The sequence below is a fragment of the Melanotaenia boesemani genome, chromosome 6 (genome assembly GCF_017639745.1).
Source record: "Melanotaenia boesemani isolate fMelBoe1 chromosome 6, fMelBoe1.pri, whole genome shotgun sequence".
NCBI classification, from domain to species: Eukaryota; Metazoa; Chordata; class Actinopteri; order Atheriniformes; family Melanotaeniidae; genus Melanotaenia; species Melanotaenia boesemani.
In genome coordinates this window covers 11,225,960-11,253,503 of record NC_055687.1, presented here as the reverse complement: position 1 = coordinate 11,253,503, position 27,544 = coordinate 11,225,960, and the positions used below count along the sequence as shown (strand labels likewise).

General features: G+C 38.1%; 2 protein-coding genes across 2 annotated transcripts in view; one reads left to right on the top strand and one right to left on the bottom strand.

The window, feature by feature from the left end:
• Positions 1–25,747, top strand: part of plekhf2 (pleckstrin homology domain containing, family F (with FYVE domain) member 2) — a 30,071-nt gene extending 4,324 nt beyond the window's left edge. Inside the window, exon 2 of the mRNA XM_041988087.1 lies at positions 20,237–25,747. Coding sequence (XP_041844021.1) covers positions 20,248–20,988 — 741 coding nt within the window. The 5' untranslated portion in view covers positions 20,237–20,247 and the 3' untranslated portion in view covers positions 20,989–25,747. The remainder of the gene's footprint in view (positions 1–20,236) is intronic.
• On the bottom strand, positions 163–2,610 carry LOC121641793 (zinc finger BED domain-containing protein 4-like). Its single transcript, XM_041988086.1, has 2 exons — positions 1,289–2,610; positions 163–1,038 (listed from the first exon to the last, which is right to left on the bottom strand). Exons 1-2 carry the CDS (start codon positions 2,581–2,583, stop codon positions 549–551), a joined length of 1,785 nt encoding a protein of 594 aa, XP_041844020.1. The 5' UTR covers positions 2,584–2,610; the 3' UTR covers positions 163–548.
• Positions 25,748–27,544: the final 1,797 nt, after the last annotated feature.

The window sequence follows — 27,544 nt, the reverse complement described above, 5'->3', positions numbered from 1 at the left end:
CCTTTCTGGATAATGAGACGGAAATGCCACCCAGTTTTATGTAGGGATGCACCGATCTGCTTTTTTGGGGTTCCGATCCGATACCGATATCTGAATTTTGGATATCTGCCAATACCGATATTTGCCGATACCAAATATGTTTATGTGGACATTACTGTCACTATGGTCATTATTGCCGTTATAAATGTGTAAGGTTTCATTAGGTTGTAGTAAACGACATCCTTTTTTATTAAGTTAACTTGCCAATGCTGAGTACTGGCAAGTTACTAATAAGTGACATTACAGATCTAAGAATGAAACATTTTTTATTTTCTTTTGGTACATTTTACCCAAATACAACTGTGTGCATTATATAACAAAGATCTAGCTTTCAGTGTAACAAAACTGGCACATTTTAAAATTCAAGGTTTTAAAACAGCGTTGCCAAACCTTTCACTCAACTCAACCATACTGAAGCTCTTAAATGTAACGATACCAACATAAAACTGTGGCAGAACAACTGAAATGACATTTTCTGTAACTATTGCCTGTGAGGACTAAGCCACTTTTTAAAAAGTGAGAGGCAGATTTTTTTTAATGAAAAGTAGCTTTTCTGTATTGTCAGCTGTTAACCTATTCCGGTTTTCATCTACAATGTGAGACACTGAGCTAAAAAGCCTCTCACTTTCCACACTGCTGCATGGTGCTGAGAGGTATCTCTGTGATACTTGAGCCAAAGCGGGGAACCGCACTTTATTAACCCCCCAGTACTGTAGCGGATTTTCTTCACGTGCAGTTGTGGTTTCTCCAAGGTAGGTCTCCAACTGAATAGCAGCACCCACCGGTGCACAGCACACTGATGTTGACTCTTGCTCATCTGCTATTTCTTCAAACACACTGTCCAGACTGCTGCTGGGTTGTGCCTTGCGAGGCTTCCTGGGAGGTGGCTCGCCATGTTCTTCCTCTGCCTCTCTTTTCGACATCCTCTGCAGCTCCAGCTTCAGCATTTCCTTGGCCCCTGCAGCACCACTGATGTCTGAGAAAAAACGATCTTTGTATCTGAAACAGTGAAAACAAAATATTTAACCATTTAAAGTTTTTCAAGTTGTTGGTAAATATCAATTACATTTCAGTAAGAACACTCAAGCTTCAACTAATTAAATTAATGGAGTGTGTTAATTGTAAATCCCAATGCATCAATTTAATTATATTCTTCGACTTAGATTTTAAAATATTTTAACTTGTTTAAACTGTAAAAGTTTCCTTTTGATGAGACTCTCACACAATAACAGATAAACACACATTCTACCTTGGATCAAGTAGAGTAGAGATGCAGTAGAGTGGGTTTTTCTCTGTGTCAATGAAGCGCCTCTTGACAGCTGCAGCTAAGGTGGCCTTCATTGTTTTGATGCCATGATCCTCGTCCGTTTCTCTGTTTAAGAGTCTGAGAAGCACAGTCACAGCAGGAATGGTATCCGATGCCAATGAATCTGAGGAACTCACTTTTCGCGTCAACTCCTCAAATGGAGCCAGGACAGAAACAGTCTTTTCCAAAAGCGCCCACTGGTGAGCGGTGAGATTGTCGGGAAGCTGGTGTTCAGACCCGTATATTCCCAGAGCCCTCTTCTGCTCCATGAGAGACTGCAACATATAGAACGTGCTATTCCAGCGGGTTTGCACATCCTGTTGGAGTCGTTTAATTGGTTGGTTGAGCTGCCCCTGAATGTCTTCCAAGTGGGAGCAGGCTAAAGCAGAGTGTTTAAAATGTCCAACTATTTTCCGTCCGACTGAGACAGCATCCAAAACACTCCTCTGTGCCAACAGGCCTTCGTGAACCGCCAACTGGAGAGTGTGTGCGACGCATGGCAAGCTTGGGAGTCCAGCGTCATTCATGGCTTTTATCATATTTTTGGCGTTATCACGCAGCACAACATGAACAGAAGTTTTAGGGATCCTCCATATCTGAAGCATATCATCAAACACACCTGCGATGGCTTGACTAGTGTGCGAACCCCTAAATTGTTTTGCATGCAAGACGACTCTCTGTGATGTAAAATCTCCGTCAATCCACTGTGCAGTTAAGCTGATGAGGGACATGGGGCTAACACTGCTGGTCCAGATATCAGTTGTGAAGCTAACGGCTGCAACGTCTTGTAACAGGTTGTGGATGTGCCTCTTCACAAAGTCATGTAGTTTTGGCAACACGGTGTCAGTGATATGGTGACGGCTAGGTATCTCATACCTCGGCTCCAGAACGGCAAGAAGGCGTCGAAATCCCATGTTGTCAACAACAGACAGCGGCTGATCATCGAGAGCAATGTACTGGGTAAGAGCCTCGGTTATTTTCACTGCACGCACGTTGTCCCTCGACATCTTCTCCCGCTTTTCCACGGTTTGCTGCAGAGTTGGTTGGTGCTGTTTCCCGCTGCTAGAAAACTCTCTGTACTCGGCACAGTGATGATTTTTTAGATGTTTTATTAAATTGCTTGTGTTAAAGGTCCTTGAATTCGTTCCTCCTCGTGACAGCTTTGCTGAACATAATTTGCAGTTAGCTTTAGTTTTGTCACCATCGGTCACTTCAAAATACTTCCATACAGCGGACATAGCGCCTCCTTTTCCAGTGTTGCAGGAAATGTGCTCTGCCCTCCATAAAGTGCTATCGGTATGTCTTTTTTTACCTGGTTTATGTCTGTTTCATGGCGTGTTGCTGCCCCTCACTGGACTGGAGTGTGTTAGCGCAACCATATACACCTATTCCTATGCTACTGGTATCGGGTCTAGTATCGGAACACTTTTCTGAATGATGAGTACAAGTACACGCACGTGATATCGGGCCGATACCGATACTAATATCGGTATCGGTACATCCCTAGTTTTATGTAGCTGAGTGTCAAACCTGTGTAATTTTTCAGTAGATTATTTAATTTACAATAATTAGCTAAAGATGAAAATGTAAGATGTCTTGTTTTATCTTATAAACAGTCACTGATATTAACATGGCAACCAAATCTGCTTTTAAATGAAAAGTAGTGATTTAGAAATGCCACGTTTCTGTTACTTCATGGGCCTCCGGGGTATTCTTGCTTTGCATTTCCTTATATGACAAGCAGGCAGTTTGTGGGTAAATTATTTTTAGCTTTGTTAGATGCAAAGAAAATTGTGATGACACAAAAAAAAAAACCTTTGCATTTTAACCAAAGCACCTGGCAAATTATCATACAATACCTGTAGAAGGTAATCAGCAGCTTATTGTGTTTAATCAGGTACTTTACCTTCTGAATAAGACATCAAGTTTCGTTCTGGAAAGCGTATCAGTTAATGGCTCATTTTTCTCTTTGTGCTTTAACCTAGTAAAACTAGTTCTGCCAGACCTTATAGGGATGAAGTCAAGTAAGTTACCTAACAGGTCAACAACCCTTCTACTCCACTTCTCTGTTGGCCCTACTAGGAAATCCTGTCTGGGTTTCAGTGTAATCCAATATCCAGAACATAATCCAGCGCGTCTCTATTTATAAATGGATGCTGATTACATACATAAGAGGAGCATGTTGCTTCCTCTCTGATACATCAGCCACTCCACAGGTAAACAGATTACCTGTGGTGCTGCTCCTGTGTGCTAATTTTTCAAGGCTTCTGCGTGGACATTAGTGTTGAGTGAATGTTGTATTGCACATCGTATTTCAAATAAATCACATTTTAGTGATAAAATACTGATACTCACAATTCTGGAGAAAGTGAAAAATAGCTTAGATAAGTCCATTTGGGCTGCATTATGTGTAAAATATCAATTTAATAGATGTAGAAAGTAGGGCTGGGCGATATGGCCTAAAAATAAAATCTCCGATTTTTTATAACCAAATCCGATTTCCGATTTTAATCGATTTTTTTTCCTTTTCTTTTACAAAACATAAATAAACTTATTAAAAACATTCATTTGTTTATATAGATGAATGCTAGCAAAAATAAAGCATATAATGTCATAGCTCTTCCACCATATAAACGACTTCATATCTTACATTGAAATATGCGACACAATGCATCCGTGATCTCTTTCCATCTGGATCCTTATCATACAGGATCCACTGCAGAAATAATTCCCCTGATGAAGGTTGTCTCTTAACTAGTGTTTGTGGGTTAAGTTGATTTCTGCATCTCGTAGAGAGCAGCATTTCTCACTGCAGTTATACGCACAGCTAAATCCCAGACGTGAGTGACGGTCACTTTACTGAAAATCTGTCAAACACCGTTCTGGTGTGGAGGGAGGGCTAAGTCTGCTGCTAACTAACTATGGAAAAAAATCCAGATTTTCAAAAAAATTAATCTCCAGAAATGGAAAATTCGATTTATCGATTTTATCGATTAATCGCCCAGCCCTAGTAGAAAGTTTTAACATTCATGCATAAGTAAATCTGTCAGTGTTGACTTTGCAATGTGATTAGTTCAGGATTTATTTGTTAACGATTCAGTGCTTTTAAAGATGCATCCCAATGTATTTGGAGATAAGATTCCTTTAGGATTAAATAAATAACTATATAACTGTACTTGGCTACATTTTTTAATAAATACTAATGGATTAGTCTGAATTCTCTTTTAAATTAGTACAAAGAGTAAGACAAGTTGTAATGAAAATTTCATTTCAGTACTGTATGACCCCTGTCAGTACTGCACCAAACCCCTAGCAGCACACTCACATGTGCACACACTTAAAGAACGATTTCTATTGCCACCCCTTTCCAGATCAGTCACCCTGTTACCTTCATCAGAAACCTAAAGGTCCTTACATGTCAAGTGTGCCCTTTGTGACAGGCTGTTACATCTTTTTGTTTTTGTTCTTTAAAGCCTTTGAACGTCATCTCTGATATGGAGGTAGAATAACCTGAAACTTTGTTTGACCATGTTTGTCTTTGTTTCGTCTTCCTTTGAAGTTGTTCTAGCTCTCTAAAATTTATTGTTTTCGTACTGTCTACTGCTGTTTGGGCATGAATAGCGAATTTTTTTTTGTATTGTGGGACTTTTTGATTCAGTACTTGGCATCCACTTGTCAGTCTGTATGTAGATCTGAATTGAGGACTATTGGTACAGAGCTGTGAACCTGTTTCTGTGTGTGTGACAGCAGCGTTTAATGGGCATCGTTCTGACAAAGACCTTTGATAATATCATAAATGTGTAAGGATTTTGTATGTAAATTAAATTTTTACTACCTCTGATATAATATTGAAAAATAAAAAGAATTAAACAAAACTGGTTCCTAGACTTTCCATTGACACATTTTCAAAATGTGTCTCCACTTCCAGCAAGACATAAATCCAGTATTTTCACTTTGACATTTCTTTGATTTTTTGGTTTGCTTTCAAGCCCCCAAAGACAAAAAATGTTAATAGACTTTCTGGCTAATGCTGGTGTGTTTCTTTCTATACACAGCAGGTTTCACCCATGTACATTTAATGTTTGTGTGTGTTTTAGAGATAATACAGGCTCATTAATACAGATGGAATACATGTAGAGATCTCACAATTTTGACTCCTAATTGTCTCAATGATAAAACCTTTGACGTATAAATTAGTCATAAATACTCTCAGATATAAGTTGCTTTAGAGAAAGTGTCTGCCAAATTACTGTAGAGTAGAATTGAATTTTATTTTTTAATACTGGGAATAATGACACTGAGGTAAAAATAATAAAGTTACAGCTTTATCAATAAAGCATCATCTCACCTCTTTTTAAAAATTGTTAAAATGATTAAGCTCAGTTTACTTGGCATGTACATTTAATTAGTCACATTTCTGTTATATATATATATATATATATATATATATATATATATATATATATATATATATATATATATATATATATATATATATATATGAATGATCTACTCTTCAATTTTATCACCGTTGCACCGTTTGATGAATTGGCTTCATATTTGATAACCTGCATTAAATGAACTCTTTGAACACTTCTTTTCCATTCAACCAGAATAAGAGCTGTCAAACAGAAATAATCAGACGTTTAGTTGAATAATGCCAGTGATCACAGAGCTGCATGTGTCAAGACCAAAGCAGATGAAGAGCATTTCTGTGACGCTTGTCAGTAAGGTTTAACGGCAAGTTGTCTGAGATCTGAGAATGAGAAGTTTAGATGTCAAAAATAGATAAGACGGTACAAACTACTTTCCATATTAGGTCACAAGCAGTTGGTTTACTGCCTGATTTGTCTGGTAGTGAGTGAAAGGGCATGTGGTTATGCAAAGAAAGAACAAACTTAAAAATGTAAATAATATTCAAAGCATTAACTTGCAAACTACTGGAGGTTTTAAAGAAACTATTAAAGGAAGTATGAATTGATATCCTACCAGGGTTCAGTGGGGGGGAGACCGTGGATGTGGGACTTCATGAAGGACCTTTTGAAATAAACCCCCTTTTTCTGATCTGTTTCCAGCTCACTGAGCTGTAAAGTAGATAAATAGGAGAAAAGATCATGAATAGTTGTTACAGTTATTAGCAAAGCTGCAAATAACTTAATAAAATTCTCTCTAAATTCTATCCTAAATGAAGTCATCCATGAAGTGTGACATTTCAGTCTGAAGCCCTGATTTTCACAAAGACTGTAGAACGAGAGGTAACAGAAACCAGCGCTCAAGACTACATTTTTCTAGATAACACAGAGCATTTTGAACACAGTTAAAAAAACATTCTTATTTGTGCAACTGATAGATGTAACTGATAGACTTTACATACCAACTTCATTGGTAGTCACATCAGCAGGTGTCTTGCATCAAACCGTCAATCACATGTAACCCATCAGACCTGATGCTACAAACACAGTCCAAGCCAGATGAAACATGAATTTTGAAACTACAGCTTTTTCAAAAGCACATAAAATATCTGAAAAATCTCAAAGAAACACAAGGTGAAGTTAATAATTTACAATAAAAAGGTGAAATCTTAACCTCGAATGGTGTTTTGTTCATGTTTATAAGCAGAGAAATAAAAGTAGTATAGATCAGTTTCAAGCTTCCCAGAAGACCCTGAATTTTTTGATGGTTCTTTTAAACGAAATATGGGTTTTAATGATTGAATGTTGGATCATATTAAAATGTGCATGAACCCCACTTTCCATTACATGGTTTAGAGTTAAGAAACATTAGACAGGCCTGGTTTACGAAGCTTCGTTTATTGTTGTAATAAGCAGTCATTTTTGCAAAATGAACTGAAGTGAGCTTGTGGTAGAAATAATAGTTTTCTAATGTTTGGCAACACTGACAACAGTACATACAATACATGGTTCCTTTTTATGCGGTATCTTTTATGTGTAAACCATTTCTGTCATAGAGAAAGTGTTTTATAAAACATTCCTGCTGATTCTTCTTCTTGGTGTCAGATTTTGGGACTGTAGCGCTACAGCACAGTCTGAAGCGACAGAGGTGGAAAGCATAAATTTTACTGACCAGACAGTCCAGCCAGAGCTGTCTGTACCCTACTTACTATTTACTGGTACATATGATCCTTCTCTTGCACTTTACAGCTGTAGCAATTTTAAAAACATACATATGTGGGCCATATTTATTTATAAGTTACATAGGTGCTCCTAGGTAAAGTATTGTAACATTGTCTTTAAAATGAGTCACATGATGTGAATAAATGGTCCCAGCGCCTGTAGCCCTGACATGAATAATCTCTGTAAAGTTTCAGTATTTGATGGATTTCACTCCTTGATCCCCTGCGCTTTTGCACAAGTACTCGACACAGTTCACAAACTTGCATGTTTGTGCACTAAATCTGTTTGAACCTGTATGAGTGACTGATAAAACCAGCCCTGCTGCTTATTACGTAGCTGCACATGAGGAGGTAGAACTGAATGGTTTCTTTCTCAGGCTGCAGCTTCCCAGGGAAAATGAAAATGTCAGCAAAGCAAATTTCTCATACTGCTGCTTGATGACTGTATCTTCGAGCTGTTGTCAAAACACTTGAATGGATGTTTTGCTCAACCAGAATGAAGTTTTCCTTCTGATAAATGATCCAAAGGGGCCATCCGTTTTAGCACATCCTGAGCTTAAATAGCTGCAGCTAATTCTGATGTCTGAATTTCCCTGTCAGCCACAGAGAAGATTTTCTAACCTGTTTTGAATCTTGTGTGGTTTGAAAACAGTTTAGCTGCTTCAATTGGAATTTCCCAGTTTTCAGATGGTATTTATAGTAAATCACTTGAGGAAGTTCACTTTGCTTTCGTCATAAGGATTTAGTTAGTTAATTTGGTTTTGCTTTGCTCATCTCTTGGTGACATTAACACTAACCTGCAAACACATCTTGAAAGTAAATGAGTAAGGCTGTCTTTCACTTGTCAGATCAGTAGCCAGGAGGAGCATTAACCTAATTCTATTTAAGATAGAGGTAAGAGGATTAGTTAATAAAGATCTCTGTTAAAGTAAGAGTTGTGGCAAAATATTGAACTTTTATCACCAAAGACATGATATTGAACATTTAATCTTAAACAGCCATAAATGATATGTTCTTAAAAGGTCATTTAATCAGTTATACCAGAGTTTTTAAACCATGTCTTCAGCCAAAAGCTCATGTCAGTATTTCAACATGTATAACGTTTACTTGGCAGGTTTTGTCATGTCTACTGGAAGTAATTTTTCTGGTGATGTCAGAGTGTGTCCTTAAAAAGGAAAGAGTTTCAGTTGGGAGGGCGTTTAATCACTGTGCTGGTCAGTGTCTGAAATCAGCTGAGGTCAAGGGTGGAGCGACTGCTGGAAATAACTGTGATGAGCAGTTTCTTTTTTAAGCTCCAATGAACAACAACTGAAGATCGACTGTCGTTATGAACTTTGTAATGTGTTAATTTCTTTACGTATTTATGTAATAGTCTGACATTTCATAACAGTAGGGAACGATGACTGTTTAGCAGAAACTGATGTCTCAGTGTAGCTGAACTGTCAATTATCTGATTTAATATGTTTGTAACCTTCAACCTGCTCAGTCAAATCACTGCAGCTTTTTATTCTGCTCTTCTAGTCTTTTATTTTTATTTTTTCTATTTATTTTTTATGTGTAATCTCTGATGAATTAAGAGTAAATCAGATTGGAGGCGGTTGTACTGATGAAAGCAAGCCAGTGGACCAAAACAGAATGGTGACAGTTCTTAAAAGGTTTAAGTAAAATTAAGTATTTAATTTTTAGTTTATGGATCTGTATAGAAAGCTTTTGCTGTTAGATATGACTTGTACTCATCAAGCAACTAAACATCAAACTTGCAAAATTGAGCTAATCCTCATTTTGTAATGGCTGTCCTGGGTAATTTTCCTGTTAAGCTACGTTTCTTTCAGAAATAGTGGGCCATCAATCACACACCCCAAAAGCTGAAATGATGGCTATAAAAAGTTTGTAGTTAATTTTACAGAGACCCATTTTTAAAAGTTTTATTCTATAGAATCTTCTGCAGAATAAAAACATTTTCTGCCAGTGTGCCAAGATCTTGAAGTTCTTTGCCTGCTGAATCAAAAAGTCATTCCTCTGGAGAGATTTTTCCCCAAAAGATAGCTTAACAATAGCTTTTCCTGTCTTTTCAAAGTAAAAAACATACAGATGCTATCTTCCTGTTTCATTCTGAATGTGTCTGAAACGGGACGATTGCATCACTTATTACTAATGTGTGATGGGTTCCTTAAAGCCACATTACTGTCTAAAGCTAATTTTATCCAAGTAGTCCAGTTTAAATAATAACATGGAGGCCTTTTCAAGCAGAGTCAATCAATATTTTAGTGGACTGAACAAAAATTATCCTTCAAACACTTTGTATAATTCATTCATTCTCTGTACCGCTTTGTCCATTGCGGGCAAACTGGAGCCTATCCCAGCATTTTAGCAGGTGAGAGCCGGGGTACACCCTGGACATGTCATCAGTCCACCACAGAAAGACACAAACAACCACTCACACACACTCACTCCTTGGGAGAATTTAGTCTACAATTAATGGTGAGAGATACACTCAGAGATACTCTGACATACAGATAACATACAGCAAATGTACAGAGAACATGCACAGAAAGGCCACCCCCCAGGTTTGAACCTCCCCCCAGCTGAGGATTGAACCAGCGACCTTCTTGCTGTGAGGCAGCAGTGCAAACCACCACACCACTGTGTATTTTGTATAATATTGTTTAAATTGTTTTTTCTTTGGTACGATTGAAAATGAAGAATTTACTGCTTTTCTTACACATGATTTCAAATCAAGTATCCTTGATGCTCAGTGAATCAGTAATGTCAGAGTAAACGATTACAGCCGTTCTACAAGCATTTTAATTGTTAGCTGATGCAGAATGTGGATGTATCCACGGCCATGTATAAGGGGTGCCTCAGGTCTTATGCTTTCTATTATATTATACATTATGGTATGGCTCCTTTCTGATGTTCTTTGTACACTGTGACTGATAAAAACTGTTGCTTTTTTTTGTTACTATTTAAGTAAAAGTTTCAGGTGAGCTTCATTTACTTCGGGGTGGCAGTGATACTGCTGCAGTTATATTATGGGGGTGCCCTGCCCACCCCAGAAGGTCAAGATCACTTTATTTCATCTCCTTTTCTAAATAGCACCAGATGACAACAGAAGTCATATAAGGTTCCCTTTCCTCTAGAACAGGTTTATACTTTATTCTTTCTTTCAAAAGTACTAAACAGTCTGACTCTGACATATTTCAGTAAATCATATTTACACATGTCACAGCTGCTGTCTGTATTGTGCACAATTAAGTTCCAACCCAACCCAAGCACATTTCCACTAGTGGACAGACGATGTGTGTTGGAAAGCGCATCAACCACCTTAAAAGGCAGACACTGTCTTTTGTTTGTTTGTTTTTTTGTTTTTTTAATGCACTTCCAGTATGGTGAAAATGGAAACACTCATATTACACTGAGAACTTCCTGTCCATAGGAGGAATGCCCATAGCTAAACAAGCATAATCTCTGTTTTTGTAGACATATTACAGCTTAAGGCCCATTTATGCTTGATGCAGAAAACAAATGCACAGACAGACGGACAGTTTTATCTGTTTGCTGCTTCTGTTACTGGTGTAATTTGGTCCGTTTTCACAGAGCTTAGTTTTCCATCGTTTGATGCAGAAGATGGAGCAAAACCACCGTAAATCTCAGGGGCAGTGCTGAGCAGAATAGCTGACATGTGACCAGCGAAAGAAACAAACCAGAGAAGAAGAGGAGTAACAGGAAGAATTAAAATAGCAGAGACGAACGAAGACAAGGTCAACAACTGTATAAATTATGAACTTTTGGGGGGGAAAAAAAAGGCTATGTGAGTGCTTAGGGTGTGTTATGCAACCTAACAATACAATAACATATATATTAATAAATAGAAGAAAAAACATTAATATTGTGAAATAAATGCTTTATTTTAAAGCTGTATTAGCCCGTGCAAAGATGGTCTTCTCAGTCTGTTTTCTTATTGTAGTACAAAAAATGCACAAGTAGAAAAATTTCAACCACTAGTTAGTCTTTATACAAGTGCACTTTCCTTCACTGTACTTGAGATTGGATCAAGTAAACAATAAATAGAACAAACATTAAGATTATCTTGTTTTTTAAACTTGATTAATTAATTAAAAGACTAACACTTTAAAGATTAAGTCTGAACATTTTTGTCCACAGTCTACATTAATAGGCATTGATATCTGAGAGTAAGCCAGGGTAGGAGTCTGAGCATGGAGCAGAGGTGAACGTCACTTGCTCTGACTGCAGCTGTGACTGCGTGAGACTCTTCTGAGTACTTTTTGACGGGGGAGAAGCCTTCAGCAACACCTGCTGCTCACTGAGAAGAGTAAACGAAACATGTTCCAATAACACCAGAAAAGGTTGCTAGATTTGTCGCTTTTTAAAAAGTCGCTAGAGAGGTCTAAAACGTGCTAAATGTAGCAACAAAGTTGCTAAGTTTGCAATACTGTAAACAATGGGTCTACCAGGTAGCTGCGAAGGGGGATGAGGTGCCTGCTGCAGTGCCTGTTGAAAATGGGTAGAGGCAGTTGGTCTTTTCTGTGATCCAGCAGAGTGGCATTTAACTATCAATACCGTGTTAATTAATATCTAACTTCATACAAAATTTTTATATCGATTAGTATCTCAGAATCTTTCTTTTTTAAACAGCACTAGTAGCACTACATAACTATCTGGCGTTTTAATGACACAGTGACATTCACTATGTAAAGTCGGCGTGATTTTTACTCGTTGGAGAGTGCTCAGAGATGCTGTATAAGTAGTTGTTAGGGGCATCTCTGAGAAAATCTGAGTCAAATCAAACTAATTATGATGTAGAAAACTATTTTTCTGTGTCTGATGTTATGTCCCCATTAGTCTCCAAATGTCTACACCCAGGACTCTGATGTGCCATTATGTGCTGTACCATGTAATTGCAAAAATGTCATTAATGTCTTCATCTCTGATTTCTTCTGCATGTCTGCATTATTTTGATTACAAGTTTTAACTAGATGTCAGAGGTCCTTTAACCCTTGTGCATCTTAAGATCCTCTGATTTAATATTTTCCAATTGAAAATATTATACTTTGTTTTCTAGGGTCACTTGTTTAAAAAAGCACCATCTGGTTTATTCTTTTTATTTTTATCTATTCCAGGTTAGATAACAAGCAGCAACATTGGCTCAGTTTTCATTTGGTCACTTCTCATAATAGATTAGAGCCCAATCTCTTTATCTGTGGTAATTTTCCACACTACTGCTCTGTAATCCTTCGTGTAGACATGACAGGATGATGTTTACATTTAGCAGCAGGGCTCTTAAGTAGGTCAGCCTCAAGCTGATAATGGCATCTTAAAGGATGGACTTAGAAGTCAAAGATCATCCACTACACAGTTAGGCTGGTTGTTCGTATCCAAAAGCACTACAGGTGCTAGGTGTTTCATCAGAAACCAGAAAATGGTAATCCTCTCCCACAGTGGAATAGTTCTCCCTTCCTATGTTTCGTACCAAAGCGACAATCTAGAAACCAAATGTTATTATGGATTGCAGTGACGGTTCTTCTGTTCTCCAGTCTCACACTGAAAGACCAAAATATATAGACTGCAGTGATTCAGGACCAATTTTTTTTGTCCTCAGAATAGTTGATGAGATAATCAGGGCCAGAGAATGTATTTCATCATATTTTATTAGGGGTTGTTGTTGTAAATATCTTGTTGCTGTATAAAGGCAGAAGCTCAAACATATGAAATGTACAATGGGCAAGGCTGTAACGATGTCACTGCCTCATCCTCTATGGTATCTGCCCTCAAATCACCCCTGCAGGATAAATGAATGTCCTTGTTTCAGTGGTTGCTGTTCACAGCTTACAGAATCGCTCATTCTCTCTTCACTCCCGGTCCTCATCATCATCACTCTTTCTCCTTTAGCTTATGACTCATTGCTTTTCGGCCTTCTCAGGCCTCCCTGTTGGGTACTCCTGGAGGTTTCACTGCTGGTCGTCAACACAAATTAACAGCCTCACATTGTGCTTTTATATCTTCTGAAATTTGCTGGTTTTCACCACTTTTTTCATAATTATCCCACATATATTATTAAATGAAATTCCCTCATGGTGTGGTTGATTGAAAATCCTTAGTCCATGGAATAATCCTTAATCCATTAACTTGAGTGGTTTTTTGTTTTGTTTTTTTTAAATTAAGATGTTTTATTTAACTTTATTTCACTTTGTTTTTTTAAATGGGTCAGGTCCTGTCAGGTCAAGGAAATTTTACAACCAGCTAGCCATATTTGTGTTGTATTATTTCAACGTGTCTGTTAGGATTTTTCCTCCTTGTCAATTCCAGGGTTGGTTTGAAACTGGAATCTAACTTAGTCCTCATTGGATTTTTAACGCTGCAAATCCCCCCCAATTTTTTATTATTATTATTATTTTATATCCGTCCCAGGCCACTTTCATATGTGATCCTAGATCGTATACATATCAGATCTGTGTGGAAGCGACCTCAGTATGAGCGGTCATGTCACATTTTATCCGACTTTGACATCACAGAAGTCAAACATTACAATTCTGCTGTTATACAATATTTACTGTGTTGTTGTCTTTTCCTTTTTTTTATTGTAAATAAAAACGATGACAGAACACCATCACTTTAAATTTATGAACAAATTAAGCAAAGTAATTCAATGAAGAGAAGGACAAGGGTTTATTTACAATTAAAATGTGTTATGCGCGGGTCGGGTCGTGTATCCTACATCATCTGGGTCGAGTCCACATTTCCCTAGAAGACAGCCACAGTCAGATTTGGTAATCATCGCTATGGGTTCGGGTGGGTGTGGGTTGGTAAAATTTGACCCGCGCAGGACTGCACAAACAAACGCTGCTGCATTGTCTGTACAGAAGTAGGAGCCACTGCCATACAAAGGCCATTGTTAACATTTGTGCTCTCCTTCTTTATCAGTCTCCTTCTTTCATTTGTCAACTGAGCATAATTTTATTGGTCCAGAGTGGGCAAGTACTTCCAAACTGATAAAGAGACATGAATCATCCATTACATCCGTAAATACTACGTGATGTCGTGTTATCATCTGCGCATGTGTGTCACTTCAGGGCCACATACCGTTCACACTTCAGCGTGATGAAGGTCGCATTGAAACGATAATGTGAATGACCATTAAAAAAAAAAGAATTTGAGAATTAACACATGCAGTGTGAACGTAGCCTCATAAACCAGTTCTAAAAAACCAGTAAAGCCTTAGTGAGGTGAAAATAAGTCAGACCAGTTTTCAGCTACAACCAACTAAAATCTGGCTCTACCACCAACCCTTTAGGTTTTAGGGCTGGTGTTGGGGTGTGGGAGTTTGAAGCCATGTCTAGCTATAAAATGACAGATTTAGAAGTCTTGTTCAATGAAAAAGACCTTGAAATACCTTAGATGTAACTCTCCACCTTTGCTTCATTTAATAGGTGCATATTTATTATATGAAAATCTTCCCTGCCAGCCTGTTTTACTGCTCTTAATCAACTCTTATATATATTATCACCTCTTAAGCTTGATTGTGTTTTCAAACAGCTGACAATGTCTATGTCCATAAAGAAAAACAAGTGAGCTGTGCCCATTCTTGTTTTCTTGACTACAGCATCGTCCATTAAAATGGAGTCTCCTGGGTCCTCCTGGGGGATATTTCCATCTGAGCATGCTGAGCTGGAGCTGGAAATAACCCCATGTCTACTGCAGTCATTTATTGTGGGAATAAATTCCATTGTCACATTGTCCTCAAAACCCAGATGATGGCATAAAAAAACAATCTTTTATTTTTCATTTTAATTTTTTTTTATTATGTCTATCCCAAGAAGAAACTACAAGTAAGGTAATATTATAGTGTCCTTTCCTTTTGAAGGACGGTGCTCGAGACCAGCAAAAAGCTCATGCCCTCACCCATTGTCATGACGTTTTACCCTTTCTGTTATGGAGAATTCAATACTGAATAATCAGTTGTTTTTTTTATATATAAAAAATTGGAGATTTAATATGGTCCTACACTAGCAGTAAATGACCACATCTTGTAAACTGAGAGAGAGTGACAGGACTCCTAATGAATTAATAATCGGTCTTATCCAAAGCTGCTGCTGTCCCTGTAGCTCATGGTAACACAATCAGGCCCAGTTAACAATTAAAACAACAAATTCTTGCTGACTTGTACCAGAACTACTTGTATCCAAAAGAGAGGCTTTAGATTTCTGCCATTTTTGTGTGTTTTCTATATTTCTATAGAACCTCATCAATATAGGCACATAAATGAGTCAGGGTGGTACTTGGTAACAGTTGTTGCTAGGTCCAAGCCTTTGAATACCAGCAGCTGAATGGTTTGTTTGAGTTTTAAATCTTCAAAAGTCACTCCTAAAGAAGACTTACAACCAAGGCCTAACATCAGAACAAGCAGAGCTACTTGAAAATATGCTGAAGGGACATGTCCTCCGTTTCTTAATAAAACTTAAACTCATTCAAGCTGAATGAGTTTTGTATTTGATCATTTTTTTAAGAAATATTGGAAAGCTGTGTTTGGAAACTTTTTCTTTTAATTACAGTCAAACTGCAAACTTCTTCTCAAGAGATTATAATTGAATATAAATTAACTTTTTTGGAGTTGCAGTGTTAACCTTTCCTGGCTTAGCTAAGTTTAAGCTGCATTTATGTGTCTGAGAAGCCACAGATGGGTAATTGATGTGTTTATATTCTCAGATGATGCAGCAGCTGGTAATGTTTACTTCTACAAAGGGCTTAAAGGTACAAAAAGTGAAGCTCACTTCTCTCCAGCTGTCTTGAGTCCCAAAGATGAGAAACTGACACCAAGTACAGAAGTAATGCAAAAAAATAAATGCTTCTGGCTGTGGAGTTTATCTCCTCTTCCAGCCTCTTTGACAGGTAACCACTCTGAGTGTATCCTTATCACATTGTTAAATGATTCAAGCTAGCTGTCTGCACATAGTTTAGTGGGAAGTCTGGAGAGCGTATGTAGCAATGGTAAATAACTGTGTTCTTATTGTGTTTATAACCCATATAATCACAGTAATGGTTTTTCTTTTTGCACATACTAAAATATTGTGTACTATGATTTATCCATTTAAACAATTTTGTTTAATTATTCAAAAAAATCTTTGAATAGGCCATCCTACCTCATTGAACCATGTCTCTTTAAAACACTCAAGAGTTGCGATAGCATACTGCTATCCTGCTGAAAGGTCAACCTCCATCCCTATTCCAAATTTTTAAAAGACTAAAATAGGTTTTCCACAAGAATTTTCCTGTACTTAGGAACATACATCATTCCTCCAATTTCTGACAACTTTCCTATTCCCTGCCAATGAAAAACATCCCCACAGCATGATGCTGCTAGCATCATATTCAGCTGTGTGAAAGGTGTTCTTGGAGTAATCAGGGGTGTTGGGTTTGCACCAGGCATAGCATTTCCCTTGATGACCTTCTTCCACTATGTTTGGGGAATCTCCCACATGCATGTTGATGAACCTTTCTGTAAGCAGTAGCTTTTCTTAGGCTGCTCATTTCTAAAGCTTAGCTCTTTGGAGTGTATAGTAGTGCTGCACAATGACCTGCAATAAATAATATAAATAATAATAAATTTATGTTTTCTCATGCACAGTTCCACTGGCAAAACTCTCATGCACAAACATCTGCTGAACTCTACTTGTTCTGTAATAATGCTTTTATTTTAGTAACTCTTCTTCTTAATAAAAACAATTTGGGCAGCTACACAAACAGATAATGTACTGTGGTGTCCTTCAGCCTAAAGACTGCAGATAAAATAGAAAATCATCAGCCTTTGCAAAAGTTTCAAGCTGTTTCTTTACCAGCTTTTGATAAATTAAACGTTTTATAATCCAGTGTGGATTGGTATAAGCAGTTTCTGTCAGATGATGCAGAGTTATAGACATTGACATGGACCGATGACTGATATGAACAACAGAATAACTTTAATAACACCAGATAAGATGCTTTGTCAGTAATGGTGGACCACTGTCTAACATCATCAGTCCAGATATCCACAGCGCGGTCTTTGTCGGCAGATATGAAGTAATTAGGACTCGCAATAAAGGCGGTGCCACAACACACAAAACATCAACTGGATTCGTCTTTTGCCCCTTGCACTTGTACTGAAGGTGGCAGCGGAGATTAAACATGTCTCCTGGTGTTTAGCACAAGTATTTGACATGTCTTGTCTTGCAGAGTACCTGTGTGTTGAACCTACTTCAAAGTAGCCTATGTGCTGTTATGCAGCCCTAGTGTATAGCCTATTAATAAATACAACAGACTCTGCTGTGGAGCTTTCCTTCTCCTTCAGTGTTACCTTTGTTTTCTTTTATAAAAAAAACTATTTTTATACCTCATATTAAGTAGAAAGTTTAGACAGTGTGGTCCTGTTTGTTTTCTGTAGCTAGCATTCAGCTATGGAGTATATTTAGTATATTCAGCATTCACAGTACATTTACAGGAGGCTTATTATGCAATGACATTTCTGTTTGTTAAATTAATAGAAAGTAATGGCTGTGTTGCTTGGTTATTTTTGTCTGAGTGCTTCTTTAAATGTTTATGAAGCTGGTAAATCAGGCCATTTGCACAACCTCATGTTGGCAGACTCAGCCGTCGTTCTTCTGAAAATTCTTCATACCTTTCTCTTAGTGTAGCTTTACAACTTAAATACAAAAAGAAGGGGAAAAAGAAAAGAAGGCAAGAATCATTGCTTATTGTTTACAAACCTAAGTGAAGCCCAGGAACTACAGGCGGTTGTAAAAAGCGTAAGCTACAAGCAGCAGTAAATTATAAGTCAGCTGATATTTCAAAGTGAATTTGTGTAATTAAAAATTTGAATATTTTAATTTGTCTTCATGTTCTACCCACTTTCAAGGTTTAGGAGTGTGCCTGCTGTTAAGTCTGAGCTTAGTATCTTGGTTTTATCAAATATTATATATAGGAAATGATAAAGAAAAAGAAAAAAACTAAATATAAATTCTGCGAATTACCTCATGAAAACTTCCGGTCATTATTGTCATTTGTGATGGCAAGGCATAGATGACCTTTTTTTTTAAAAAAAATCTGAGGTCTTTTTTTTTATTTGTAATTTTTATCCTACTCTGTTTTGCTTTGGTTAACTTGTAGGAGACTCCAGCCTGTATTTATGCTGCTCTTTCTGTGATGAGCCACATGCTCCTCATGCCCTCAGCTCTCTGATGATGGGAGCTGGTTGCCCAGCAGTGGGCTACAAGACAACTAACAGAGTTGACATGTCAGCATCCCCTGTGTCCTCTCCAGAGCTTTCGAGGCAGCTCACTCCCCCACTCTGGACTATTAGTGTTCACATCACTAGGGAGCCGACCCAGGCAGTGCTGGCATTTGCTGGCTAATTAACATAGTTTCTAGACCTGTGGTTTTGTTACATGTTTTGTTTTATTACAAAAAAGCAATCACGTTGATTATTTTACATACTGGTTATCTGAGACATTAGCCCAGTTTTTATCTTATATTTTTTTAGGTTTCTGAGCAAATCTTGGCTTATCTTTGAGATGTCAAACAAAAAGGAGCCCTATTATACAATTGAAGAGCTTTATTTGTTGACAAGTTCAAGTCTGCCCACTCCTGAGGGGAACATCTTCATCTGTAAGTGCTAAATGCTTCTCTGTGTTCACCAGCTGCTGTCACACTGTTGTTTGATGCTGAGCAAGTGCTACACAAAGTGCTTTTAGGCTTTTTTTCCATCCTGTTGAATAGTTGTACAATAAATGGTACCTCTGAAAATCCCAAAGTGTTCAACAAATGTTGACACCTTGTTGCTTCAAGGAATTTGACTTTGATTTATGTTTTGTTTGCAGTAATGTTTACAGGTTATTATCTATATTTAATCTCTTGTCCATGTTTGAAAATACATGCAGGAGATTAGGAGAAAGGTTCATTGAGCCTGACTGGAAAACACAGCATAAAATTCAGAAAAAATAATAAAAATGGATAGGTACTTAGTATTCAAAGCAGCAGCACTTGTTTGTTGTTTGCACTTGAGTCCATACTTAACCTTGCACATCATGGATCATGTGTGTCTGAGATCAACACTTTACACTCATCCTGAGGGCTTGCCAGAGAGAGCCAGCAGTCTTTTAACTCTGTCATCACCGACCTTTGACCTCCATCCCCACAAGCTCCAGTGTGCTACTCTCTGGGTTACAACAGAAAAGAGAAACCTGGTGGTTTTTTATGTTTTGTTTTTCTTTCTGGAAAGCTGCAAAGTTGATGTCATTTAACGGCAAACCTTTTATTTACAGAGGACAGGTACACAATGTCCCCATTAATATCCTTAATGTAGTTTATGTAAAGCTTGGTAAATGTTCAAGAATTTGTCCTTGTGGCTTTAGTCCAGAGATAACTTGACCTCCTGAAGAAACACACAAAGAAAGTATTTTATTATTTGTATTCGAGTCCAATTTCTGTGCTGATTTACATTTGTAAAGGTCGGACCTGACATTTTTTAGTTTTGGGCTCATTTAGTCTGTAAACTATAATCAGCCATTGCAGGAGGGGATTTGACATTACAGCAAAGGTCAAAATGTCATCTGCCATGAAGGTCAGTGTGAGTTATCATCACAATATCTTTATCTTATGGTTAGAAAGTGCCAAACGGAAATATAATTTGTTGGCAGTGGTTCTATATGAACTTTTTCCTGAAATTAAAACTTGCTGTGGGTAAAAACGTTCTTTCTGTTTCCCAACAGGTGAGGAGAAGATGGTGGACCGGCTTGCTAACAGCGAGGCCAACTCCAAGCGGATCGCAATGGTGGAGAGCTGCTTTGGAGCTGCTGGCCAGCCACTAGCTATCCCGGGCCGTGTGCTGATTGGAGAGGGTGTCCTCACTAAACTCTGCCGCAAGAAGCCCAAAGCGCGGCAGTTTTTCCTCTTCAATGACATCCTGGTCTACGGTAATATTGTCATCCAGAAGAAGAAGTACAACAAGCAACACATCATCCCCCTGGAGAGCGTCACCATTGATACAGTGCCTGATGAGGGCGACCTGCGCAACGGCTGGCTCATCAAGACGCCCACCAAGTCGTTTGCCGTTTATGCTGCTACCGCCACAGAAAAGTCAGAGTGGATGAACCACATCGGGAAGTGTGTTGGAGATTTGCTGCAGAAGAGCGGCAAGTCCCCGACGGGCGAGCACGCTGCTGTGTGGGTGCCTGACTCTGAGGCGTCCGTGTGCATGCGCTGCCAGAAGGTGAAGTTCACACCGGTCAGCCGCCGCCATCACTGTAGGAAGTGCGGCTACGTGGTTTGTGGGCCGTGCTCGGAAAAGAAGTACCTCCTGCCCAGCCAGTCATCCAAGCCCGTCCGTGTCTGCGAGTACTGCTACATGCAGCTGACGTCAGGAAGCCTTGCGCCGCGCTCAGACTCCATCAGCCGGCCAGGGTCCAAGTTCACCAGCCACAACCTGTCGGACGATGAGGACGAAGATGACAGCAGTGACTGAGACCTAACCGATCCTGACCCGATCCATCTCTGCGTTCAGGAGAAAATACTTTCCTGTATTATTACTGAACTATTTTCTCCTTTTCTTCCCTGATTGAACCATAATTCATTATGAGAAAAATTCCACCTCTGAGGATGAATTCATTGGCTTGCTGTGGAATTCAAGTCTTTTTATGAACCTGAATGTTTATTTTTCTTTCCACTAATTCCAGCAGGGATTAATTACTTTCCTGAACACAATGATTATTAGTCAAATGTGGAATTAACTGGGTGACCGGCAGAACTCTGGAATTACATCTGACGGTTCGTCTTAGCCTCTCTTCTCGGTCCGCCCTTTTCTCACGCCTCTTAATTAGGCTCCACTTAGTCACTACAGAAAACAAAGGTGCTAATGAGGCTTTCTCTCTACGCTGCCCTCTTAAGTTAATCACTCCTTAATGTGTTCTCTCTCTTTTTTTTCTGTCCATGAACTAAAAGAAGGTGATTGTTTATAATGTCTGCAGGGAAACAAAAATGTCGGAGCTATCTTGTTTGTTCTTATATAACACCAAACGGGACTCAGTAACAGATTCAGGCATTTTTTCTGCCCTATTTTTGTAAAATTTCTCAGTATAATTTGTTTTTTATTAATAACATTGTAGATATTATGCTAAAATCCCAGATTTTGTAGCTTGCCTAATATAGATGCTTCTGACAAATCAACCTAAGAGTGTTTGTGTTCTCAGTCGCTATCTGGAAAACTAACTCAACCGTCTGCCTTTAGAGTCACGTAGTGCCGTTTAGAAGACTGATCTCGGTCTTCAGAAAGGAAGAGATTATTACTAAATTAAACCAGGCTGTAAAACAACCAAAAAAAAACAGGAACTTTGTGATAGGTCGACTCTTAAACACATTACCCTGGATGTGTGGCTTTGTGTCAGCAGCAAGTAGAAGAGCAGGATGATTATCAACCAGCTGACGTAAAGGAAAGGTGAAGCTTGGTCTTTGAAATGCTTGAAAGATGCTTTAAGATTTTACTGCTAATTTTGAGAATCTGTGAAGATTTGTTTCAGTATTGTGCTTAAAGTTTCCACTATGTTTTCCACTTTACAACATGAATAGAAGGGAGTTTAATTCACAGGAGAGCTGATGCAAAGAGGCAATTTGAACATCTTATTTCACATCAAGCAGTTAAGGTGAATTTTAATTCAGCTTTAGAGGAAAAGAAATACAAAAATGGCTTACAACTATCACTATGAGAAATATCCTTCAACTAGTATCTTTCACTCCAGTGTTGTTTAGAAGGTCTTAAGTTTACCCCTAAAAATAAATGAGGTAGCAAAGCATTAAAAGAATAAATAAAATAAAAAAAATCTGCATCATTCGAACGTGATACTGCTCCCTTTCCATGCTCGTTTGAGCACATCTCCAGTGTTGCTAATTGCCGCATTTCTGTTGCAAACAAGCTTCTGCATTACACCCACCTGCAGATTCCTGGAACCTGGATTTAGTATCGCCTCATGGGTGGAGTACTCTGAAAACAGAAGGGGGGCTGGTAACAGGTACAAGTTGAATCGTAAGGACATTGTCCAAGTAGAGAATGTGGAAGAGAGACAAAGATTAAGCTTTTTATCAGTTTATTTTCTCATTGGTGTTAAAGATAGCTAAAAACATGAGATAAATCTGATGTAGTGCTGCACAGAGACCAGAGAGATGTTTGTTTCGTTTAACCTGTGAATGAATGGAATGAAATGCAATAACCTCGAGGTGCTGCACATATGTCAGCACATGTTCAGCGACAGAAGCAGTTTTTCTGGAATGAAAGCCAGGAAGTCAGTATGTCTTCTTCCTCCAGTAAATCCCTCCCTCTGCTGCTCTGAGGTCAGATGGCTGCTCTGAGTCATAAAACAAACGCACCTCCCATGAACTCTGCTCCTCAGCAAGTTGACATTACCGTCCTTCCTTCCTTTCTTTTGCAACGCCAGAACTTTCCTGTGACTGAAAAGCACAGCCTGATCACATGACACCGTGTGTGACACAAGTCATGTGACCGAACCAAGAACTGAAAAAGGCCGCTGAGGGGAATTGGGACAAACTACCTGCAGCAGCCTGCAGAGAATTCAGGTTCAGTAACTCCCAGATGTTCACATCCTCAGTTTCGGCCAGAGCTTCCGTTTCCTGAGCGCCCTCTGGTTTCGTTCTTTTACACAGAAATAAGAAAAAAAAAATGCATAGATAGATAAACTGAAAGTAAAAAAATAACTTTAAGAAAGCTAGCACAATAAAATTTTATTGCAAGTCAGAAGTTTTTATTGCAAAGTTTTAGCTGGTTTTAACAAAAAGTTCAGTCCTTAGATAATCAGCTACAGTTTACTGTAAACAGCATCATGGAGTATTGTTGTTCTGTTATCCTTATTTGCTTTGTTTTGTCATAACGCTGGCATTAAGCAGTGCTTTGAATTGCAACTCAAAGCAACACAACAGGTGGAAGAAAGGGATTTTTTCAGAGTTTATGTTAATATTGCTACAATAAAAACAACTTCTGTGATTAGAGTATTGAACATATTGATGATCACTAACTAGCTCTCCTTTATACTCGCTGTGGCTGAGGTGCTGACAGAGAAGGCGACTTAAATGTCAAACCTAGAAGCACATAGTCGGGCCTCAGGTTTACTGTCGATTGCACTTAAAGTCGGCACATGGACTCTGATCCTGGTTGTTACCACATACTGTCAGATCCACGGTCGCTCTGGATGGTTTATGTTGAGTCTTTGTGTTTTAATCCTGATTATTTTTGTAGATTTGTACAGATTTGTTTTCAGTTATGTTTTGGTTGTACGGCTCTGATCAGTTCATGAAATGACGCTGTCTCGGGTTCCTGTTCGTACCTCTTTATTTTATTATTTTTTTCTTCTTCTTCGTGTGTTACATCTCAGCAAGATCTGCAGCTTTTTTTTTTTTTTTTTTAACGCAAACACAATCCCGACTACAAAACAAAGTGTCTTTATATACTGGTCAGTACATCTCTCAGCCAGTCACATCTGCAGTCTCAGACAGGTCAGAGGTCAGCAGCTGGCCGAGGGTTTGATGCCCGATCAAACACCTCTAGACGTTTGAGTTTGTGTTTTTTTTTTATGGGCACTTTTGTTACTTGGCCACCGTCTTTCTACAGTAAACTGATGTATCGAGCATTAGTCTTGACTTCAAGCAGGACGGAGCTTTAGAAAAACACACTTGGCTGCTGAAATAATTACATCCAAAGTCCAAATAGAGTCAAAAAAGGCCAATATGTTTGTTGAGAAATAAATTGTGCCTCAATAGATACAGATACACATAAATGAATTTGGCAGTCAACTCAGAAATGCTTTTAAAAGAAGCTCACAAGCTGGAGAGGATTTTATGTCCTGCCATATGCACCATAGTGCACAGAAATGAACTATGAAATGACCCAGTTAATTAAGTGCAAAAAAAAAAAAATTTAAATGTCCTGCTAAGGAACTCTGATGCATTCTGAAATCCAGCAGATCTTCTAAATGTTGGTTGGTGTTTATTCTTCCTCTGAAAAACGCTGTTCAGTGTACACAATGTGAGCAACATGGCTAACCACGACCCTGCGCTGGCTGACTGTTTATTAAAGGCGTTTGATTTAATCTGATTCTTTTTATTTTGAACTAAAATGTTTTGATTACAAAAACTAACACATGAACAAATCATATATGTAAATACTTTAATTTTTCATATTATTTGAATGGTTCATTTTAACAAGTGCAGCGAACATCACAATAAATAGAATGAAATCTCTTTGAGTCAAACTCCATGTAATGTTTTTCTCTCATTAAACGGTTGAATCCATTCTGTTCGTCTGATCCCTCCGTTTCTACAACCAGGAGATCTTTGTCTGATTAATGTCCAAGGGCATTGCCTGAGGCATTGCTTGGTATATGTACATGAACTGGTGAAGCGATGAAAAACCCACCTCCACGTTTTGCTCCGTTTTGTCCTGTAGACGTAAATCTTAGTGTTATACATGCAGACTCCTGTTACAGCCCTTTTTTCACTAGTTGGAAAGAACGGCAGAGCCAATCAGGATCTTTAGATTTTCTGTTTCATGTTTAAAATATGTCAAATTCACAAACTTTTTGTTGAGTTTTGAATTAATTTTCTTAACTTTCTTGTAAAAATTCCTTAATATTAGATGATCACCTGTCCTCTATAACTTCATCGGTGTAGCACCATAAACTTTGATCACCATGGTGACCCTTTTCAATGCTACCCAACCAAAAACAGTCCTGCTTTAAAAAAAAAAAAAAAACCTAATAAAGCAAATCTATCAGCACTTATCAACCTGATACCCTTTAAATGTGTGAGTAGCAAACAGAAAAATCCTGCGGTGTTTAAACACTGCGTAGCTCACGTTGCTCACAGTGTGAATGCTCATCAGGGTAAGTTTGGATGTCTGAAGGTGAATCAAAGAAGAGCTGCAGATCCTGGAGAGGCATCTTGCAACAGCTGAGAGAGATGCTTGTGTTTGGTCTGCTTGCAGAAAACGCTGACCCATGTGTCATGGATGTTAAATGTTTTCTCTTTGTAGTAACAGTGGTTTGGCTTTTTTTTTTTTTTTTTTTTTTTTTTTTTTTTTTGCTTTTTCTGTTCAAAATCTTTTCAAGTGTTTCTTCAAAGGGCTTCAACCAGAATGTAACCATGCATATCTTTAATACAAATGTTTGCAGAAATCTTTAAGGGGTATACAGTATACTATATATAAAGAATGCATTTCTGAAGGTTTGTCTCCTGTTGTCTTTGTTTTGCTCTTCTTAATTATTTCAGGGGATTAATAGAAAAAACAAAAGAAGAAAATAGACTATTTGTTTCTCTAAAACCATTCAGTCCCTGTTTTCTCTCCCTCTCAGGGCCCAGAAATCCAGGGAAACCAATACATGCACCATCATTTTCTATGGCATTAACCAAAAGGTCTTGCAGAAAAGATTTGACAATGTCGGGGTTATCATCCAAGATGGTTTCTAAAATATTGAATTTTTTTATTTGTTGTACAGCTATTTGCAATTCTAGGTCCTCAGAAGCATAATCTGCATGTTAATGGCTGTTGGATATAAGAATGGGAAGTTGTTAAAAGTATGGTGCATCAATGAACTGCATGAAAGCAATGAAAAGCAATGAAAGCATGATGAAAGCATGATGAAAGCATGATGCAGATAGTACAACTCACAATGTTTCTTCCTCAGAGTGATATAACTGTTAAATTGTGTGTTTGAACTTTTTATTGTAAAACCATCAACTAGGATGTCATGTACACGTTTAGCTTTCAATGTTTAAGAACTTCAGGTCTGGCCTGAAATGTTGAGAGTTACAGGGTTTGTAGTCAGCTGGTGCCAGATTCCATGCTGCACTGCTCCTTACAACCGTAGTAAAAAGAAAAAGTCTTTACAATCATTTAAAAAAACAGGCTGTTCATTTTGCTTTTTTTTTTTTATTTATTTTTTAAATCAAATCCCAAATATAGCAAAACGAGGTTTAGTTATTAAATATTATTTGTATTTTGATCATCTACAGTCAGTCTGAACGCTTTGGTAACTCCCACATTTCAATCCAAGCTGCTGCAGCACTTAAGAACCCCCTTGAAAACTAGATGTTGCATCTCAAGGGGCTATGCATTAAATAAATTTCAAATTTCACTGACAGAGAATACAAAGAGACTAATGATGAGGGTGGAAAGAAAATGATTTATATATATATATATATATATATATATATAAGTAAAAGAATGTAAGTAAAAGAACGCATGCGCCCTCTGCAGGGACATAAATAATAAATAATAAAAGGCCAAGCCATGGTAACCAAAAAGGAACTGTCTCTCTCTCTAGATATATCTTTCTCCGTCCATCTCATTAGATTAGCTTTCTCTATGTCGCTCTTTAAATAGGCCTGTATGGACAAGGCTCAGCTGATCCCAGTTTCACTGTTAGCCAACCAGGGGCAGTGTAGGTCGAGTGTTCCTGAAGTTGTGGAGGAGGTTTAATAAGGTATTAATTTTAAATAATACCATGTTCTTTTTCATTTAATTTCATGTTCAGTACATGTATAGTTGCGTTTCTTTAGTTACATTGGCACTGTAAGATTTATTGATTATTCAAGACAGAGTAGTCATATGATGTTTTTTTTTTTTTTTTTAACTTTTATACAAGAATGAGTGGCGGGAGCGCAGCATTCAACCAGGTGGAACCTTCTGGTACATAAATTACCATGGTTACTCAGCAGGCATTCAAATAAGCCACATTGATGGAACGATACTCTGGCTTAAATAGGCCAGATTTATCAAGATAAGCCCGGCTTTCCCTTAATCCAGCTTCGTGAAATACCCCCCAGGACTGCTGAGCAGAAGAATCCTGCATCAGGCAGGAATGGACAATATCCAGGAACTGGTCTGCTCACTTCCCAGACATACAGTTAAAAGAAAAGGAGATGCAACACAAGGTAAACATTACCTTGTTCCAACTTTTTAGAGATCTGTTGCTGCCATCAAATTCAGAGTGGGCTAATATTTTTTCTGCTTCTGATCA